Below are 23190 nucleotides of genomic sequence, written 5' to 3'. Positions count from 1 at the left end.
TCTTATCAAATATTTCTTTAATGTGCCATACCTAAAGATTGCCAGTGGTGTAATATCTTGTGTTTATCCTCCCTAGCTAAGAGGGAGTGTTGATGTTTGGTAGCTTCAGTCGGATAAAACTATGGCCATATATAAGTATATATGAGATATAATTACATTAGAGATATAAGTTTATTATGTGAGAGAAATTAATAAAATAATGGTATATATGATATGTATAACTATGATTATATTTGTTATTAAAATTAATTATCAAATTAATCAATAAACATGTCCCATGAAGGGACATGTCTCTTCTTATCCTTTCTCATTATAAATAAGACGTCGCTGCCATTTGAAACATACATACCACATACATGGCAGTGCCTAGTACATTTGCAGCGGTCCTCGGAAAACCAACAAACAAAACCCATAAAAACATTGAGGAAATAATGTGGGAAGTTAAAAGTACTGAAAAGGAGATGGGAATAATGAGGGGAACTAATAGTCCAAGTCTTTACACTCTTAAGAGAGCAATGGAAAGAATGAAATCAGATTACTTAAAGTTGCTCAATGATAGAGATATGGCTATCAAACATGCTAAAGATTAAAAGAGAGAGATAGATGAGTTATGTCTCCAACTAAGTATGACACAATACTCATTACATTAGGCTGAAAATCAGAATTCTACAACAGTCATTCGCATTGATGATGGACGGGATCATAGAACCACGGATCTCATACACATTGTAGAAGGGATAATTACCTTGGTGAGAATGAAGGTGAACTTAGTATTCTCACTTCACCCTATCTATATGAAGCTCAATATGTTGAGGAAGACCTTAAGAACCAGCATAAAATGAACAATAAGAACTCCGATTTGTATGACAGCAGTTATATATCTACACAATGTCACGTGGATGGAGATGAAACAACTGAAAATGATTCAGAGACTTCACTTGATGGCGAATATTTCATTGATGGAGGTGTTGATTTGAATGATGGTACTCATGGAGATGTTGAACATTTAGAATTGTCCTTAATGTATACTGATAGTTCCTATCGTTTATTGAGAGACATATCACCAAGTCTTCATGAGATGGCTGCTATTTATTTGTTAGCTACTGATTTTATCTTTATGCATACTCCAGCTATAAGTGGTTATTATATTGGGTTTTTTATTATATATTCAGATTTGGTCAAGCCTCTTGAGGTTAGCAAGTTGTAGATTCTTTGGTGGAGATTTTTCATCTTGAGACTCGCACCTTACGAGATGGTTACCCTTCCAGTACAGGAGCACAGTGATAGCAGTGTCACCTTATGTACCACTGGTCCAGTTTATGACAGCAATACATGTTGGACTTATGAGTCGAACTTCTTGAATATTCGCAGTTTTGGTTGTGTGATCAATTTGTTCAGTTGGTTGGTCCAGGATGATAGGTTGTTAGAGATCCATTACTCCTCCCAGTATCATATTGATAGGATGGTTTAGGATACAAGTGTTGATCGGATGTATGCATGGCATTTTGAGGATTTGTTGTAGTAATACTGTTATCTCAAAAATTTGCACCCTAATGCTTAATTCCTGAAACCTTCAACAATTTTGGAGCAAGATTGGATCAATCAGAGGTTGTGGGTAACCTATGACCTAATTGAACCTCTAGATTCTAGGCCGGTTCCTATCTGATATATCTGATAAACTCACCTATACTAATAAAAGATGTGAAATTTGTATGGAAAAGGGGTAAAGAGGTAGGCTTGTAAATGGAAAACCTAAATCATGAAAACTAAGGTGATACACTAGAATAATAATGCAATTTATTGTTATATTATGTAGCACAATGAAAGCTTTCAATAGATAACCACAAAACACACTTTGAAGGAATTGTTAATTCACATAAATATTTTAAGAGAAGGCTAAAAGATGAATATACAAAAGGAAATAAATCACAATCAAATATATCACCAGGGAAACACAGCTCAAAACCTATGAATAACAGATATCAGACATGGAAGATGTAAAACGAGAAGTTACCCAAAAGGTTTCTGAATAAAACACAATTAAATAACATCAATTGCCAAAAACATACAACCAGATCTTTACTCCAAAAAGCTGAGTCCAATGAAAACTGTATTACGATCAAAAGCCCAAAGAACAATACATCTGCGTGAATAGCTCAAAAAATTTAAGAAAAAGATGCCAAGGACAAAAAATCACATATGCACCTCTCTCCTCTCAAAATCTGAAAATCTGAACCCCTTCTCTATCAAAAAGAGAAGTATATAACAATAATGAAACTCAATCATCTTCCCACCAAATTAGGAAGTGAGGGTTGCAAATCAAAGAACTGTTTACAAAAAAGAGTCTAAAAACTCCCAAATCATGCCACATGCGCTCCAAACTGTACCTTGATCATATACACATGTTGACAAGTCAAAGAAGACTCCATAATTGACTCCAAGCCTAGAAATAATAACTGAGACACCTCCCTTGAATTTAGGCATTTAAGAACTTCACCTTTTCCTTGCAACATTTAATCAAACAAATAATTTATCCTTTCTTATTTTTTATTTATATGAACTTCCCTTTACCATTACTTGTTGCACTTTGATATTTAATTTTAATCAGCTGATTTATAAAATATCAACTAATATAATAATAATTACAATTTTGTTTTTAAATGCAACAAACAGTAATAATTTAATTAGAATAACAATATAGACTTAAAGTTCAAGTCTCACATTGTTATTTAATTAATGATATACATCTCCTACCGTAAAGCAAGAGTTGCAGACCCGACATCTTATGAAATATAACAACAGATGGAATAAAGATGAGGAAAAACAAAGTCTTTTGTTATTTGTGAGTTTTGGAGATCAGCTTGATTAAAAGGGTTTGAAACCCTAGCCACTGTTTCTGGAGTTTTACGGCTGAACTAGCCACATCTTGAGGGATGTTGTATTGCTTCTTGTTCATTCTGGAGTTGTTTTGGCGGCTTTGATTTGTTTCATGGCTGTCACTGGGTGGCTTGGAGTTCATAAGCCGCATTCTTCTCTCTCTTCTCTACATATTCGCTCTGGCTATCATGCCAAATCTGGGTTTTACATGAGTCAAGTGGTTCTATTTCATGGTTTTCTGGTTTTTTTTCTGTCATTACTCTATGCTCTCCTGTTGCGACTTCATATTTGTTGTTGTTCTAGCCGCTATGGACGAGAAACTAGAGTTTCTGTGGCTCTTTTTCATGGTTTTCTGAAGATGTTGAAGTCGGTACAGGATTTTTCTTGATTATCTCCTTATAGGTGTGTTTAATTGCTTATGGCGTTGGGTTCCAGCTATAGCCGTGAGCCATCTATGGTGTTGTGACTGGTCTCAACACCATTCTTTTGATGTTGTAGAGTGTGACGCCCAGTCTAGAGTTGTTCTACTGTAAGTGTTCTTGAGTTTGTTTTAAAATTTTAAGTTTTCACTACTTGTGTTAAAAGCCGAAATGGGTTCCCTTGCATATTATTTCTCTGTCTGTGATTAACAAATCTTGAAAATGTTTCCATAGCGGGTAGCATCCAATGCAAGAGCTTCATTATCATTTAAACCATCCTTGAAGTATTTTATCTTCATGTCATGATCTACATCAAGTAGCATTTGATAGGTGTGGATGTTTTTATCTTTGAACTCCTCATTACAGTAGTATTGCTCCATGTTTATCATAATCTCTCCAATGTACAAACCCCCCAGCCCTTTCCTTCTTTTTTCATAAAGGCATGCAATCCATATTTCAAACCCTTTTGCACAATACAGTTGCCACATTGCATATCACAAGGACAGATAGGAATGTATTCAGTAATAAAGTCCCTCGCCTTAGTGATTTTACCATCTTCAAAACAAAATTAGTAGCCAATCTGTGGAATAAGAAGACCATCCCTGTTATAACCATATTCACCTCTTGTACCATAAATACATTTACAAGGCATTCTTGATGGTAGATGGTTACCAGAGCAAGAGCAATGCATATCTTCTATTCTGCTTAAGGTCTGCTTGACATCAGCGTCAGCAGTAATTAAAGACTTTGTAATGTATAAAAAATCATCTAAAAAATGTCATCACATTTGTTCACACATGATATTTTCTTTTTCTCCAATCCCCTACTAATATCTCAACTAAGTAAATAGCAATCTGCATCTGCATTTTTTAGAAAGAGTTGTATCTTTTTTTCTTCCCAGCCTGTGCATCTTCTTCATCTTGATACTTTGCGGCTTTCCTTGGCTGGGCAAGATGCATTTGCTTCCCCTTGTTTGAGGCTCTCTTCTGTTTTCGTCATTCTACTCTCTAGGCCTTTGAAATCTCTTTTATTCTTTGCTGCTGTTACATATGTGTTTGATACACCTACAGCATGTTATTGTCACTTCTTGCCATTTGATGCCTCCTGTGTGTATTTCTTTTCAGCTCATTCTGTTATTCCTGATTTTTCTCTCTGCTGTTGCACTCTAAATAATATGCATCTGGCTGTAGCAATCATAAGTTCATTCCTAATTCCTCCTGTAGCTTCACTTTTCAGTTTTCTGACTTGCTGATACAAGTAGTATATCATTGTGGATTTCTGAAAATAATGTTTCATTATCATACTGGTTGTATGCTTTTCCTGTTTTAGCACACTTGTATTGTTCTTTGCTGCACTTGACACTTTCAGCTCTGTTCTCCATTTGAAACAAAAGGTTTCAAGCCTAAAAAGACTTGTCCCTTTAATATTTGTTTTTCTGATATTGAATTAGCTGAAACGGTTTTGATTTCTTGTGAATACCAATAGAGCCCATACGGAAGTTGTAGAGGCTTGCATGGAATACCCAAAAGCCACTGTTACAAGCACTGACCAAGTTATATGTCCATGATGGTGATGCAACACTTAAATTCATGAATATGAAGCATGAACACGATGCTCAGTACACAAGGTAATAAAATTGCAAACACATAAATCTGCAATGCCAAGTCAACGTGTTGCCAGTGGTGGAAAGGAATATGAAGAATGGATAATGCAGAGAGAACACAAACACAACTAAAGGCTCCATCAATAAAAGAAAAGTTCTGCTGGAATTCACGATGAGAACAGGAAACTAAAACACTTACAGGTACAGAAAATATCTCCTGCAGCTAGCATAACATAAACAATTCCCACCTTTATCCCAACCTGCCACTTGGTATTAGGTCAGCAGACTATTTCCCCAGCCCCTTCATCATCCTCACAATCAAAAATAATAACATGCATATTTTGCCTAAATAAAACATGTAAGACAAAGTGGCAGCAGTCCAAAAGCTTATGAATAGGAAGCAGATGTAAAAGCTTATAAATAGGAAGCAGATGTCTGCCACGTTTTGGAAATGTGGCTGCTGTCAAAGATATGGATGTCACAAATGGGAAGTTTACAAAAGGCAGTGTTTGTTATAATGTCTCAATTACGTGAGGTCTCATGGACCGTGATGATTACAAGTTATGAACAAAGTGGTCTCCTTGAAGAGGCTTTGTGTCTTTTTCATGGAGTGGCTAACTAAAATATGGCATCATGGACTGATTTCAATATATGCACAGGATGGCTTGCCAGAAAGCTAGAATACTGTGAAGCATATGCAATCATCGGTGTGAACCTGGCTTATCATCAACCTTGGATGGCACCCTCCACCCTGCATTAAAATTCAACTGAACAATTGAATGCAGATTAATTTCAAACTATCCTATTTCAAATGCCTGAATGGGCATGATTGCAAAGTGCAGAAACAACAATGTAGGCATGTGAATTGCCAGATGAAATACATTGTCCAGGCATAACCTTTATGATGTGCAATCAATGCTCGATTTGCTTTTGCTATCTTTCTCAAATGAAGCAATCTAGGACTAGCTCTGATTGTTTATCAATATTAAGTCTATTTTGAATGAAAATGAGCAGCCAAAAGATTATAGAATAACATATGAATCAGTATGTCACATATGTGATCGCTCCTTGAATTTTGAAGTTCAAGAACCCCGAAATTAAAGTAACAAAACCAAACTTAACTACATGGTTTCTTCCTATCACAAAAAAAAATGTTTGGCTAAAGAACAACAGCAGTATGGAACTTACTTCAAGACCTTCACTGTTGAGGGCCATTGAACGTGCTCTCTGGTTAAATTGGCCCCAATCACTACTTCCTGTAAAAGATCCTCTGTCTTTTCTGTTTTCAAAAGTATCACTTCCCTCTTCTCTTGTCTTTGTCTCTTTGTTACCTAGCCCATATGGAATTTTATCATCTTCTTCAAGTAATGACGCTGGAGTCATTCCACGCCGCTTCAGCTCTTTCATAAATAATGACTCTGGTGGCTCTTCACCTGCAATGCATAATATTGCCAGAAGAAAAAAGAATGATGCAAAAAAAATAGGCAGTGACTTACTATTATAAGATATAAATCCTAACAAAATCAAAACTATTACAATGAACATATGGATTAGATAATATCTACAGACAAAAGCAATCATCCAGACTCAAGTGATCAGACGTGTCTGTGGTTGTCATGGAGACAAGGTAGATTACCCAAGTCATTCACCTATGCTAAATGTTACTCTGAAGAAAAAATGTCACAATCTGCCATGTACAAATAGGACCTATGATGTAACAGAATGCATCCAGCAACAGGAAAGCCTAGAATTTATCATTTTGGAGAGGTTGTGTGCATCCATTACATGTAAAAATAAAAATAATGTGTTTGACTCGATCATTTATTGTTATGAAGATATAGTAAAAGCATGTGAGCAAAGCCATGCATAACACTATAATACAGCAGGACATACTAGTATTAAACAATTTTTTAAAAAAACTGGCATTTTAAGCTTTTTACATTTTTGCAGTCCATAATTATTGAATACTATTTTGGGACCAGCAGGATCATTACTGAATATCTTTTAGTAATCATCTCTAATGAGCTTTGAATGATCCACCCAAAACTCATTTTATAGCATAAATGACCATTCTTAAGACTCATATGTAGTAACCAGGAATCCTTAGGAGACTATTCATCCCTACATTTAATCAACCTCATCAAGTTCCCCACATTTTAAAAATTTCATTTCTAGGAGCAAGTATATAGATCCATAATTTTTTGTCCGTGGAATTTATAATTCATAATGAGGCAAATAGGATGTTGCTATGCAGACAACAATTGACTAAATTTTACTTCCATTCATCGAATAGAACAGGCAATATACTCAGCCAACGAATCTCAATTTCCACTCGCATCTAATACAACAGGTACTATACTTGACATAAATTACTGAATCTTAATTCTAATCAGATCTAATAAAACTAATACACTTTACAATATATGCAGATATGAATTATAAACTCTTGCAAAATAAACAGTCAACACAAAATACACAACTACTCAAAATTACTGATTACTCCTCTTATTACAACAGAAACTGCACTTACAGTCAATTCAGTTTACTAGACTTCAAAAACAATAGAAGCCATATTATTATCAAGAAATGTGATGCCATATGTGCCATCTCAGAATTACAAACCTGAGGTGCTTAAGAGAGCTTCCTTAAACTCAAACAAACAGGTGTTGTCAGAGCCACCTAAATAGCAAATCTGTAAAGCTCAATTACAATGCCTGTGTGGAATCGCTCACAACGAGTTCAAGGCGTTTTGTGTCCACTAACCAGCTCTGGAAATCAAGGAGTTCCTGTCCTCCAATCTCTAGGGATAGACAAACACAGAGTCCAATATATTTTAGGAAAATTAATGAATAGACAAGCATATCTTCTCTCAATCCCTATCTTGATTAAATATGGAGTGACAGTATTGTTCTTCTCTTTCCCTCCAAAATACACCCACACACAATCCTTGGTCGACTCTAGTATTTCTTCAAATAATCATTTTGTTACATAGCACTCGTGGCACCATATATGGACACACAATTCAAATACTTAAGTTCCCTTTGTTACTTTCCTGAAGCCCACAAGAAATGAAAGATGGGCTTACAGGTTGATTTGGAAGCTTAGGCGGAAAGGAGACATGACAGTCATTCCTTCTGAGATCAGTTGCCCTTGAACAATCCAAATTTGGATGCTTCATAAAGTTGATTTCTTCTCATTTAGCATTTCAATTGGCAGATCCTTCCACCTCATCAAATACTCACTAATGAACCTATTCCTTAGCTTCCTTTCCCACGTATCCATGAGAGCTTCCACTATTAGGTCTCACTTCAATATAGTGAGTTTCTCCCTTTCTTTTACAGCAGTGACTTGGAACCTATGGTTATTTGCAAGTGAAGCATAATTTCTGCCTTTTGAGTTCTTGTCATGTTTCAAAATCCAATTTGGGTCTTGTGAGGGGCTCCTTGTTAAAGGGTGTAGGAACATCCTTTAAAAAAGGATGTTCTTTATTGAAGGGTTTACACTTAGTTGATCCAAAATCCATATCCCTTTCTTTCTTGATGGCTTTTTGTAGGGAAAGAGGATTAAGTACCTTTACCCATCCTCTCAAGGGATCTTGCAGCACAGCAATAAAGAGCACAATTAGTCTTCTTTCGGATTGATCTGTTACAGGCACTGAAATTCTTGGAATTCAGTGATGTATTCTTCTATGGATCCTTGATGCTTGACTTGGGTTAATTACTTGAAATACAACTTGGGATCTTTGTCGTCAAACCTCTCTTAATTCCTTGAAATGCAACTTGGGACCTTTGCTGTCAAACTTCTCTGTCAGCATTTCGGTGAACTCTAGATAGGAGGTAATCTTGGAATGTCCCATGGTTACCATCTCATGATGCCACTATTCATGTGTTATTCTGTCTAGTTGGAGATCTGCATATTTTATGGCTTCCTCTTGAGTCGAGGTTTTGTACCCAGGCTCTACTAGACATTTTTGCTGTTCCCTCAAAATATGGAATGCTTAGCTTTCCTACCTTGCTCTTCAATTTGGAGAATCCTTCTATGTTCCCTCTTCGAAGCATATACTTCATTCTTAAATCAAGACATTCTTTGAAGGAAATATCCTTCTGTAGGTCACCTACTTCCCAATCTTGTTTGATTTGCTCCTAAATTTGAAAAAAAGGAGGGTTCTTCCCTTATTTGTCCCCCAAGAGGCAAAAAGCTTGATAATCCTAGTCTCGAGCCTTGTCTTTCCTAGCTACTAATTTGTGATTGTCATTCTTGCCCATTTAAGTTTTTATAGGTTTTTGGAGTATGGTTGAGTGTGGATTGAGTTAAGATCCTGATCTACCTTGCTCTCCATATTTCCTTTTCCCATGTGTAATTTTTTTGTCCTATCTTCCTCCAAGTGTTATTTATGGTTTTCTCATTCACCTTTGGGTAGGCCAATAGGCTTTGCTACCAATTGTAATGTCCCTGTTTTGCCATATATGAGACACTACAAAATTTATACAATTTCTATTTGAAAAAATGATCTATTGATCCAAACTGCAACTTACAATGAAGTAAATAATGTATGATTATACAAATGCATACACAAACTACAATTCCAAACGAATGATATTATTTGTTGTCCTTCCTTTTGTCATCACTAAATGGAGGCAACACTATGACACGTTTCCAATTAAGTTTCATTTTTCTCTAAGATAACTCACTATACAATTGGTAGAAATTGATCAAAAAATCTTCCCAAATCTATATAACGAGTCCTTTTAGTGAAGGATCTTGTCAAGTCTTTTTTATTTTTTAGTTTGGTAACCTATACTTGATTTTTGAGGTCTTCAAAGTCCTTTTTCGCATTTTAGGAAGTTTATTTGGATTGCTTTCATCTTTTTGTTTCCTTAAATCTCTTGCTTTCGATCACACCCTCGTTTTGAGCTATCTTGGGACTTGATCAAAGTTGTTAATCAAAGGTTATTAAGGTTTAAGCGCATGTGTAATTGGGTTTTAGAACCCTGATTGCATATTTTAAATATTAGACCTAATAATTTGATGTTATGTTGCACTTTTTCAAATATATGACTTAAAATCACTTTATAATATGTTTTTAACTTTTTTAGTTATATAGTTCAACTTTTTGATATTTAAGTTATAACTTAATTCGTTTAAGTTATAAAGTGCACATTTAAATCTAATTTGATGTTATGTTGCAATTCATTGTTTTAACTTAAATCACTTAAGTGAAAATCTCACTTTTCAACCCATTTACACATAAATGATATGTATAAATATGTAATAGACCCCAAAAAGTGAGATTCACTTAAGTGAATCAATTAAACATTTGCTAAATAGAAACAATAAGTAGTGCAAGTCATTTACACATGTAATTGCACCTCAAGAGTGTGATTTTGCTTTGTATTTCCTCACTCCAAGAGGCAAATCACACCTTTTTTGAGTCAATTGCATATTGCATATAACCTATTTTTGAATATGCAATGTGTATTTGCTACTAGAAACCACGATTTGGCTTGCAAAACCACTTGTTTCTCAGCAAAATAACTTGGCTGGGTGGTTTTACATGCATATAAAATATGCATTTCATTGTGCAAACCCCGATTTTCTCTTTTACATGTACAATGTAATATGTAATCCACCCAGAAAACTGAGACCAGCTCTAAGATTGGGTTATTATGCAAGAAAGAAACATGTAAGTGACCATAAAAAGTGCAATTTGCACAGGAAGTCAAAATATGCAATGTGCAATGTGTTTTGGAAAGCCTGATTTGCATCAAAGGAGTCATTTTAAATATGTAAATGGGCTGGAAAAGCCCGATTTTCACCAAGTACATGCATTTCAACATGATTTCATCACCCCATATGGGCGTTTGAGTTTGTATGTGCTTTCTCATTGCATATAAACTCTATTTTAAATATGCATTGTGGCTTGCAAACCCCAATTTGTCTGTGTTTCAACTTCATGCTCTTAACATAGCATTTAACATACGTAAATGCTCATCTGAAACCCAATTTTGGGTGATTGAAGGAAAATTTGTGATATGCATTTTGGCTAGAAAAGCCTTGTTGTCCTGCATTTTATCACCACAAAATGTTAATAATATCATGAAACATTTTCAAGCTAGTTTTGCGTCTCTCTGAGTTGAATTTGATATTCAATTGCTTCATGTAGATTGATCAATCAACTTCAATTTTTTTATCAAATTCTTTTACTGAAGGCTTTTGTCAAGTCTTTTTCGTTTTTCTGTTTGTCGAGCCTATGCGTGATTTTTGAGGCCTTCATCGTCCTTTTCTTTGCTTTTGAGTTCGCGTTTGTTGGTTTTTAGTCCTTTGGTTTTGCTCATGTCATGTCTTTCGCTTTTCCCTTCGATTTGGTCTAACCTAGAGCTCAATTGGAGTTGTCAATCAAAAGATATGCCCATTTTAGTGCCTCAAAAGTGGACCTTTTTGGTGCAACAGCACGAATTAAAAATATCATGTTATATTTTTAATTTGACATTCACTTTTTGAAAAGTATAATTTAAATTCACTTTATGTTATATTTTTAAGTTACTTTATCAATTAGATTTTCACTTAAAATAACTATAGTACACTTTATTTTATATTTTTAAATTGAGTTACTTTTTGATTTTTCACTTAAGTGACTATATTAACTATATAGTTCAATTCGATTTTTAGCATTTAAATCAAATGCTCTAGTAAATATTACTTTTTAAATGATATTTACATGTTATATTGTTAATATGATATGTAAATATAATTTATGTTCCACTTAAGTAATATTTTAATGAATTTAAATTGACATGTGCTTATTAAATCACTTAAAGTCATCAAAAGTGGACATTTTATGTCTCATTACATGTAAAATCCATCAAAAGTGAATCTTTTACATGTCATTACATATAAAGTTCAACTTGGAAACATTAATCCATCAAAAGTAGACCTTTTACATGTCTTTGCATATTTAAGTCATCAAAAGTGAACATTTTATATGCCATTACATGTAAAATCCATCAAAAGTGGACATTTTACATGTCATTGCATATAAAATTCAACTTGAAAACATAAGTGAACTTTTTTGATGTCATTACATCAAAAGGTAAATTTTTGTATCATTACATCAAAAGGCTATCAAAAGTGGACCTTTTGATGTCATTACATCAAAAGGTGAGTTTTTATGTCATTGCATCAAAAAAGTGAGATACAACTTAAAATATGCATTGCACTCCAAAAGGTTAGATTTTGACCATATGCATATTTTAAAATGTGTTATACACTCCAAAAGGTCTGATTTTCTTTGTTGAAAGTTTTTAAAATATGCATATCACTCCAAAAGGTCCGATTTTGGAAGAACACTATTGGAAGCATGAATGTTGATGATACTTCTATGAGAGAATATTGTAGAAACGTGATTAAATCATTATCATAATATGTTACATTCATGATTGTGTTTGTCATTGATGTCAACATAACAGTTTTTTGTGGTATCTGAAGAGCAAGTTGGTACAAATAGACTGTTGAGCATTATCACTAAGCGAGGTTAAAGGGAGATACTACTAAGTGTCCAGTATATGCAGTTAACCTCGGAAGCATAAGATATTAATTCTGGAAGAAGTTATGCAAGTATTGGTGAAGACTATTCTTAGATAGAGTTTATAGAAGCATGTTCTGATAAACTTGTTATATCTCTTAGCAGAGTTGTTATTCTAAGAAGTTGAAGTTAAAGATGTGAAGAAGACATTCTAGAGATGACGTAACCCAGCTCACTCATCATAATGTTACACATACGGAAAGTTATTCAAGTTACAAGGCGAAAGATTAATGTTATCGCTAAATGTAACGTGTTCTTAATGAGATCCTATAACAATTAATTGAGAAGGTGTAATAGCTGACTCATGGAATTGTTTTATGGATTCGGTATAAAGGAAGGACATTTTCCTTTATCAAGTATGAAATGGATTAATGATTGCAAGAAGCATGAAAAGTGGAATGCAAAGAGAAGTAGAGCAGAGCGAAGGTGAAGGAAACTTCTTTTCTGAGGTTTTATCGTGGGATCCAAAGTTTGATATTTGGATATGAAGTTCGTGACCTGATCTACAAGGTCTAACAGTGATTGGTCCAGTTGACAGGACAGAGGAAAGAAGTTAAAGTACAGTACAGACAATTATTCTGCAAGGAATAGTTGAGAGATCAGTTGGACAGTGAGTCTAGTGGTCTTGACCCAGAAGTTGTTTGGACAGTGGGTACTCCTATCTTTCACAACTCCTAACAGGGTTGGAATCTCTTAACAAAGATTCAAAGTCTCCTAACAAGGACTCATATGTACTAAATGTTGTAATAGACTCCTAACAAGGTCCATCCTCTAACAAGGAATATTTATAATAGTACATCATCTTGTGGGCATCATTCCCACCATGGTTTTGCCTTTAATCAAGGGTTTCCCTAGTTAACATATCAGGTGTAATTGTACATGAGCATCGTATTATGGTTGTTTACTTTGATTGAATGGTTAAGATTATTTAAGGTTGATAAATGTTTTAATTATTGGATAACTAATTCACCCCCGCCCCATCCCCTCCTCTCAGTTATCTTCATGAACTATTGTTTCTAACAAACAAATGCATTTAATCTCCAAGAACCCGATTTTGCTCATTGTGAGAGATTCACTTGGTGGATTTGTATGAGATCTTTTCCAATAGAGTCATTTTTGCTTGGCAATGGATTTTCCAACATTGAAAATGGATTTATCTTGCAAAAAAATATTTTTTCAAACTCCTTCCAAGGGCACATTTTTGGAAAAATCTTGAAATAAATCCATTTAGAGTGATCTAAATCACATTTATGCAAAGGAAAGAGGCATTTTGGCATCTTCAATCATTTGCAATACATCTTGACTCGCATTTTTGCACTTAGAAGCCAAAAACGAATTCATTTCATGCTTTTTATGAATCACGTTTTTGCTAAAAACGTCCAGAAAATTGGGGTTTTTATACACTTTTTTGCATTTTGGAGTCACGTTTTTGCATTTTGATCCATGTGTATGCATTTGGGGAAGTTGTTTTTGCATTCACAAGTAAAAAATGACTCAAAAACATGCATTTTTTTGCCACGTTTTTGCAAAAACGGCCCAGATTTTTGCATTAAAAAGTCACGTTTTTGTTCAAAAAACTTTTTTAAATGACTTTTCAGCCCATACATTTGGATCAAAAAGGGTCATTTTTAATTTTAATGCATGCTATTGTCTTTGGAGACCATGTATTTGGCATTTTCATGTCAAATTCGACCCTTCATTGCTTGTTAATATTTGTTAAATGTAAGTACGGAAAAAGTCAAATTATTGTTTGAGAATCCGAAATTTGAGAAGAATTGGTCTTCAAACTCTATGAAATTTGCTATTTTGGCTCTTTAACCTCCAAGTAAGTGGACATGTTCAAACTTGCTCATCAATTCATGCTTATCTTATTATTTTCACGCATATTATGGCTTGTTATTGCACATTTGTCCAAATATGTGCCATGAATAGTGCATTTTTCCTTTAAAAATGAAGAAATGGTTCATTTTCATGTTTTTGGTTTTTCCCCAAACTCCAAATTCGAAATTGTATGTTAAGGTGCTTTGCTTCTTGACATGTTTGAGTCACTTTCCAAATGTATGTTTTTCTTTTGAGTTTTAGTGTTTTGTGCTTGCTTGCCAGTTTTCTCCACTTTGGAGAAGTTACAAGTTCTTACCCAAGAACTTGTTGCTGCTTCACTTCATGCGAAAGCATCACCACATTCCACTTTCATTTTCCATGTCACAACACTTTGCATCTCATCCGACAAATGTTATTACATGTTTTCCATCTCATTCATCATTTGTACATGTATGTAATCCTATTTTTCGCTTCCATTCACACTCATCTCACTTTCCGTATCCACTCGCATGACACGATTACATGAAAAGCCTTACATGTAATAGCATCCAAAATGTCTGATTTTGACTTAAGGTCACTATTTGAAAAGTCAAAAATGTCATATGCATGTTTTCCCATGCACTTTGACTTCACCTTTTCACCAAAGACGACTATAAAGTTCATTTTCCCTCAAACTTCATTTCATTCTCGCCTCTCCATATGCATTTGCGCCTTCATAAGCAAATACGTGCTTTTCCATTTTTTGCATCTTTCCATGCTTTGCACCTCATCTTCCATTCACACTTACATGTAAAAGCTTGTCCACCATCCGCCTTTGCATTCTATCTCATCATTCATTCCTTGTTACATGTTGCATTTACATGTAATCCATTTTCGTGCAATGACATCTTGGAAGCCCAAGTCACTTTTTAAAAGTCAAGAGTTCTCATTGCACACATTCCCATGTGCCAAGCACTTTACTTTTTTTTCTTTTTTTTTAAAAGAGTTAAAGGTGTTGATGGAAAGTTATTCCGAGTTTACATCCGGACATCGTCAAGGTTTTCAAAGTGTCATAAAATCCAAAATGTGTCAATCTACAAAGGAGAATTCACAACAACTCGAACGAGAAAAGCTTGATCACATCAAGATTTCAAATAACAATGAACAATTCATCAAAGTCGAAGACGCAACACTATGATTATCAAGGCGAATGCAGTGGCACAAAGTATAGGAACTCCCAATCTTGTGATCATTCGGGATAGCATCACCAAGTACAAGGCCTTTCAATAAAATCCTTAGGATTGTTTCAATTATTTTCCGTCTTTCTTCTTCTTCTTCTTTCATGTTTGTAATTGAAGAGAATGTATTATATGAAAATGTGTAATTACATGTAATAAGACTTACACATGTAATTACATGTAATGCGAGTTACATGTACTTGAAAAGATGTAATGCGAGTTGCACATGCAGTTGCATGTAACCCTATATTTTCTCATTTAGTTGGACTAGGTCAAAGTTGGTTGAGTTGCTCTCACTTTTTCCTCCACCTTTTTCTCAACTCTTGTGCCTATATAAAGGAGTGCCCCCTCATTGTAAAAATCATCTTTTGTTGTATGCAAGAAAACTCTGCCACATTTGTGCAAAAATAACTTTGATTGTGTAGTACGAATTTGGGAGAAAAGTGAACAAAAGAAGCAAATGAATTCGAAGCTTTGACTGAAAGCAATTGTGATAGAGCAAATTAGAAGCTTTGACTATAATTTGTGCCTATTTTCTTAATTCATGTTATTATTGTGTGTTCAATAAAAGAGCATAGTGATTTAAGAAGCAATCGAAGCCAAAGCTTTGACTAGGAGCGGTTGTGGAAATATATAGCTAGAAGCTTTGTCTGTAGCTTATAATTCTTTCTTAATTCACAAAATAGTTAAGTTATTGTTACTTTTAGGAGTCTTTGTGCCCTAATTGTAAAGTTTTTCCATATAGAAATACGACCGGACCTAGAGCCAAACCGGTACATTTTCAGCTAGTCTTTGAGTTACTAAAGGTTTATCAGTATCACTATTTCCAGCTCTTGATAGAAGTGTAGTTAGAGATTCACCCTGCCCATTACTCGCTCCAATAGTAAGTCTTTCTTGAGAGATAAGAAGAAAGGATATTGGTAACACCCATTTTATAAAATCTCTAAACTTTTTGCCTACCTTGAGTTAATCCAAGGAAAGGTGAGAAGGAGGAGCCTTCCTTTTAAGGTAGGAGAGACTGTCTCACACGCTGTGGCTGGTCATCCTATTTTGCGACAGGATTTTTACCCAAAACTATCGGTTGCAAAATATCCACCCGACAAGCCTGATTTGCATAAGATTACCCATTTTAGACATACGAAGCACTTGGAAAAGTGTGTTTTTCTTGGGCGTTTGGAGTTGAATGCTTTAGTATTTGCATTTACTACATTTTCAAAATATGTAGATGCCTCTAAAAACCGTGATCTGTATTTGAGAAGGCATTTCCAACATGTAAAGCACTTGGAAAAGTGTGATTGGCACATTGAAGGAACATTTGCATCATTTCCCATATGTATTTGCACATGAAATGTGCAATTTAGGGCTGGAGTTAGAATTTCTCAAAGGCATTTGATCTAAACATGCAAACACATTTCTAAAACATGATATTAGAGAAGATTTCAAAGGCATTTGATCTATACACATTCAAACACATCTAAAACCTGATTTTGGAGAAGAGAGTTCCATTCCAACTTTTTCTTGCTCCAAGTTTTGCTCTTTTCTCTGCAAGTGAGTGTAAGATTTGGGTTTTTTTTGCATTTCTTGATCATTTTTGCTTATTTAATGCATTATTTTGCTCTTTTCTTTCCATTTGTTTAGCTGCATCCCTAGATTTTTGTTCCAAGTTAATAACCAAGTTCAAAACTCTCATTCTTTGTAATTGCAAAGGTTCTTCACCCAAAAACGAATTTGCATACAAGAGTGAAGTGCTGAAATTTATCAAGTTGAGTCAAAGCAAAAGATTTGTTCTTCATTTGTCATTTCTTTGTTTTTCTATATACTTTGTGTGTTTGTTGATTTCATGTTTTAGTTTGTTTGAGAAGAAAAGTTGGAATTTTCTTCCAACGAGTGCAAGTATCTTTCATATTCCCATCTTCCATATCCAATCCATCTCCAAATTTGTCCAAACTCCACATTTCCCAAATGTGTGATCGGACTTCTAAAGCCTGATTGCATCTTACGCAAGATAAAAATAGTGAGTTTTCACCATAAGTAAATGCATCTCAAAAACCTGATTTTGGGAAAAGCTCATGTTTTTAAAAACACAAAACTCCCATCCACATACATCCATATTCTCCCAACTTGCATTCTTATCCATTCAAAGCTAAGCCACAATTTGGACTACGTGTAATCCACTTCCTAAAACCTGATTTTGGCCATTATTGCCCAAGAAAGAAGCTGCTTCAACCATTTTCAGCATTCTAAAGTGTTCAATAAGTATCCAAATCATAGTTTGAATACTTATCCCTTATGGATCCATCAATGTGACTCAAATCCCAAAGGCTTTCATGGCTCCAGTCCTATTAGATGATGTTTTCACCATCTGGAACTTTCACATTGCAGCTCAAGATATGTCCAATGAATCTGCACATTCAAAAGGAAAAGGCAAGACCAAATACCAGTATGATAAGGAACTATCACATAGTGCCCCATCTCAGGCTTCATCCTTTTTTGATGGGATCACTGTTGTGAGGTTTTCACACCATCACCCCAAAATTTTTGGGGACCCCCCTTTTTTTTTATCGGCTTGGCAAATACTTTTTGAAGTTGTCCAAAAATTTCCAATCTTAGAAAATTTTACTTCTTGGATGCCTTCGGGCTAGAGGGGAGACGGTTAGATTTATTTTCACCCGGTTTCAACTTGATTTTCCAAAACGACCAATTACATCCTTAGGCTGAACAAATTTCAAAGAACAACACTTGGCAGGATAAAATTGTAAATTTTCTACTTAGACGATTTTTTTGAAAATTTGGATATAATTGTATAAATTTGAATAATTTTTTAAAAATGAAATTTTGTTAGATTTAAGTTTTTTGGAAAATCTTGAATTTTTTTCGATGAAAAAATTAATTTTGTGATGATGAAATCAAATTGCAAAATCGATTTTGGATTCTAGAGAAATTATTTATTTCTATTAAAAAATTAAAATTGCATAGCAAAATCGATTTAGATTAAATTGCAAAGATTGGCATTAAATGGAATAAATCTACCTTGAAGATTTTAAAATATTTAAAGAAATTAGTAATTTAAAATTGAAAAAATCAATTTTGGCTTGTCAAATCTGATTTTTAATGATATATTAATTACTAAATCGTCATTAAATGAAAATGTTTAGCATCTCCAAGACTTTATTTATTTTATATTTGCAATTTTTGTCTAACTGGCAATTTAAAAATGCAAATTTCATTGTGGCAAAATTAATTTTTAGTTTATCATTTAATCCGAGCCACAATTGTGCATTAATTAATGTTTTTTTTTCCTCCTAGGTGCAAGTCGGCCAACTAGAGGAGAGCAAGTGAAATGGGTATAAGAGGGATCTCCTTCCCCTTACCTCCTCATTCATTCCATCCTCCTCTTCCATGCTTAGGCGAATTCTGAGGAAGGCAGTGATTTTTCTTAAGGCGAGTTTTTTCAAATTTTGGCATTCTTGCAAAGGTGAATTTTCATTGTTGGCAATCTATATTTCTTTCCATGAAGGTTGCATTCCTGCACTAGGCAACTTCTTGTGGCAAATCAGAATTTCTTGCCCTAAGCCGAATTTTGTGGGAGCCGAAATTTGTGGAACACAAAATTCTGATTTTCAAGAGGGGCTGCGATTTTTCTCCTAGAGATTGGACGATTTTGTTGGTGAAGAAAACAAGTGAAAGTCTGATTTTTTGGCACATGCATGGGCAATTTCAAGTCGATCGAATTATGATTTCTCCAACTAGAGCATCAAGATTTGCAAGGGATTTGAAATTCTTAGGTCTGATCCTAAATTCCAAAAGAGGACCTGGCCATTGGTAAAGGTAAGTTCAATTCATTTAAAGTTGAAAGGGGTCCTTAAGCAGATTTCGCTCTTTTGCTCTTGTCTAGTTTTGTTTCCCTTGGTTCTTCTTGCATTCATCATCCACCACTTCATCATCCCACCCGAGGTTGAAAATTGGAGATTGATAAGTGTAGAATCCATGATAGGACATTTGAAGAGGCAGAAATAAGCTAGACCACCCTAGGTTGAAGTTGGGAGATATAAATGTAGTCCATCCTAATGTAACGGCGAGGCAGAAATAAGTGTTAGTCCCACCCTAAGTTGAAGATTGGAGATTGATAAGTGTAGTGATAGGACTTGTCGAGGCAAAAATAAGTGTAGAATACATTGATAGAAAGAAAGTTGGAGATCGATAAGGGTAGTCCATATCACTTAAAACGAAGGGGCAGAAATAAGTGTTTAGGATGGTAGATGTTAGTGCAAACAAAAACCCTAAGAGAACAAATACTAAGAAAGACAAAGAGGATATGATGCCCAAAACAACTTTTTTCTCGAAAATAAGGTGAATAATCGATACCAATGTCGGTGCTGTAAACATGATACAGGTAAAAGAAAAACTAAAGGAAGGACAATCCCCCATGGCAAAGAAGATATACAGAAGTGGAATTGTACACGCAGCAGCTTTTCCTCCTACCTTGCCTTGTCCAAAATTGGTTGTGGAGTGCGCATCCAGGTTTGATCTGATCAGTAAATCCATCATTTTTGATGAAGGGAAGAGGGTGTTGGCCAACATCAGCAAACAAGCAATCGAAGAAGCATTTAACATTCCTCAGTACAAGAGCATGACAGTAGTGATGATGGATCAAGCAGCCAATTCATTTCAGGATAACCAGGAAGCTTACTTCACACATCTAAAACAGGATTGGCTACACGAGGGAAAAAAAGGCGTAACCAGATCATCGAGGCTCACAGTGGCAAATTTCAAATCAGAATATGGCGATCTCATTGTGCTCCTCAGCCAGATCATGGGCCTAGCTCAAGGTATGCAATTAGAAAATTGGATGTACTTCTTTGTTGGTGAAATTGAAAAAGAGAAAAGAAGATTTGATTGTGCTAGGATCATAAGCGAGAATTTAGAGTTGCAACTTAGAACCATACAAAACCAAAAGCAATTCTACATGGGATCCTATCTGTTTTACCTAATTGCTAGATTGTATAAAAATTCGGGACTTAAGGCCTTAGGAGAAATTGGCAATGGGCCAGGGCAATATTTGGTGCATGAATGCTATCCTTAGCTTCATTTGCACAACAACAAAGATTACAAAATGTTTTGTGACGCCTTTTCCATGAAGACAGTAAGGGTATTACAAGGGACACCTGCTAAGAGACTCTCACCGGAAGCAGAAACAAAGATAAAGAAGTATGGGAGTTGGTTTATCCAATTTCCGCAATTCACTTACATTAGAGTAGTAGGAAGTACAGTTTGTCCCAAGAGGCTTCCAAGATACCCACCCGACAATGTAGTTTTGATGGAATTGGCTAGGCAACTTGAGCATTATGATAGAATAATGAAACTCGAGGGTAAGACAAGGATTACCTTCTCATTTGGGATTGGCAATGATAGTGGCCCCAACCGTGTCGCTTTTGCAAATGCAGAGAAGGAATTGGAATGGTATCATCTAGGATGGTTCAGGGCAAGGCAAGGATTCAATCCTAATGGTCTTATCAAGGTATCTCATGGAAATGTGTTTAAACATGTTCCCACTATAGATGACTTTTGGGCCAGTGCCAAGGATGACTTTCATGTGAGAAAGCTAGCTTTCTCAAGATTGTCGGTGAACATGATGAGAGATATCAAATGGAGAGGCCTTGATATTCCCGATCAACTGGAAAATGATGGAAATGTGTTGAGAGAAGATTATGATACAGTAGAAGGAACAGAATCCAGTAGATTGGGATAATCATCAGGATCCTTCCTTGTAAGCAGTTACAAGAGTAGTTGATTTGCATATCGAATCATGGTACAATGAAAAATTAAGGAAGCTACAAAGTCAAAGGATTCCCCTTACTTATGAGAAAATGAAGCCAAAAGAAGGTCTAGTGGAATCAGTCAGACAGAAGGGTAAAGGAAGTAGCTGGCAACAAGAAACAGTTAGAAGCAAGAAGAGAGTTTTGGAGGTTGAAAAGAGCAAAGAACATCGGGAACCTCCAACAAAGAGATAGCATGCAGCACCGTCAGGGGAAAGTATAATTGAGGCTAGAGGCCAAGAAGATAACAAAAGTGAACAAAGGACCACAGTAGAGGTGAGCTCTGATTCTGAATCAAGTAGTTACAGTGAAAGCACCGAGTACTCTCCTCTCTCAGAAAACCAACAAGGAGATGACATGGCAATTACTAGTGGGGAAGAAGATGGGCCGATTGATATTGAGGCAATAAGTCAAGCACCTAAGGCCGTTGGTGATGCTCTGTTAGTCGAACCGAATCCAGATTTGGGGAGATGCACCGCACCACTGTGGTTAAGGCAAATGCTTATGCCAAGAGGCGAGGTAGTAACTACTTGAACAATTGAAGACATCCAAGGACTAATAGAAAAGGGTGATAGCGAGAATCAAAAACAAATGGCAAAAACGGTGGCAAAGGTAATCAGGAGCGACAATGATGGTCACCGAAAGGTTCAGATTGCTATACCAACAGTCAACAAGGCATTGGATGAGATTGCGGCCCAAGAATACGAGATAGTGGAGCATAATTTGGGAAGAAACACAAATGACATGGAGTGTGAGGAGATCCAGGAGGGTATAGCTTCGATCAGAGAAAGATTGAGGAAGGCAAATGAAAGGATCATAAAGTTGGAGGCCGAGAACAAATATTGGAGAGATTGCCAGCCCATCCAACAGCTGCACCAAGCAGCCCTTCCTCAAGACAGCGGGAGCAACCTAGAAAAGATATCGGCTCAGCTGCATGAAGTCAAGGATTGGATCCATGATACAATCCAAGACAGGCAAAATTTCTTGCCTTCCTTTATCTCGACATTCTGGTCATTAGTGACTGTTAGAAACAAGTTCAGAGTATTTGAAGAGGAGTGGAAGGATTTCCTTCCGATCAAGGATTTAGCTATTCCTAGGCTACATGCATTCATTGGGCTACCGGAGACATATTTGGAAAGGGCCAAGTTGGTTGATGAAAGAGGATTAAGTGCAGTTGAGTCTTGGTTTGTTGCCTTGACTACCAGATTGAGAGCACTCGAGGAGATACAGAAAGCAGTTGCACATCACAGCCCAAATGTCAACACCTCCATTTCAACCATGATGAGCGATGTTGGGGTGGCACTTGATTTTGAAGACATCAGAGAAGAGAACATTGATGAGACAAGACTTGGATCAAGATTGGATGAGCTAGGAAAGGTTGCTATCAAGAAGAAACATTTGGGCACCCTTTCCTCCCTCAATGCCTTTATCAGTTTTGCAAAAGAGTATGAGAAGGACCATGAGAAGACATTACAGGTAGCAAGCAATATGACGAAATTGGCTGAGCTCAAGATAAAGCATATACCTTGCCCTCCCATGGAAGAAGTCAACAAAAGGGTAGCTAGGTTCATTGCCTTAGCTAAAAGAATGAAAGAAAAAGGGAGATTTATATTAGAAGATTGTTTGATGTAAGCCCAAGTGGCAATTTCTCTTTCTTCCAGGGTAGGACAAGCGTCTAATTCTGATTGGCCACCATTTTGGTGCCTTCTCATTGGTTGCTACTTTTCCACTTTTTTCATTGATCCATTAGTGAGATGGCCTCTTCTCATTGGCCGATGGAGTGGCAACCCTAATTAGGGTTTTTAGGATTCAATCTAGATCATCGGTTTTGCCTCTTTATCTCTACCGTCGGTTG

At 35.7% G+C, this 23190-nt stretch overlaps 1 protein-coding gene across 4 annotated transcripts in view; it reads right to left on the bottom strand.

Annotated features, from left to right (window-relative positions):
• The window catches only part of LOC149551909 (tubulin alpha-6 chain), a 113722-nt gene that overhangs the window by 55288 nt on the left and 35244 nt on the right, over window positions 1-23190 (bottom strand). For all 4 annotated transcript variants that reach the window (XM_089787408.1, XM_089787410.1, XM_089787407.1 and 1 more), the window contains exon 2: window positions 6088-6332. In XM_089787408.1, coding sequence (XP_089643534.1) covers window positions 6088-6332 — 245 coding nt within the window. The remainder of the gene's footprint in view (window positions 1-6087; window positions 6333-23190) is intronic.

Source organism: Cupressus sempervirens, chromosome 6 (assembly GCF_028749045.1).
Source record: "Cupressus sempervirens isolate cs-2001-9-10 chromosome 6, ASM2874904v1, whole genome shotgun sequence".
In the NCBI taxonomy this organism is placed as follows: Eukaryota; Viridiplantae; Streptophyta; class Pinopsida; order Cupressales; family Cupressaceae; genus Cupressus; species Cupressus sempervirens.
Note: the sequence above shows the minus strand (reverse complement) of the source record. Positions and strands in the feature narration are given on the sequence as shown.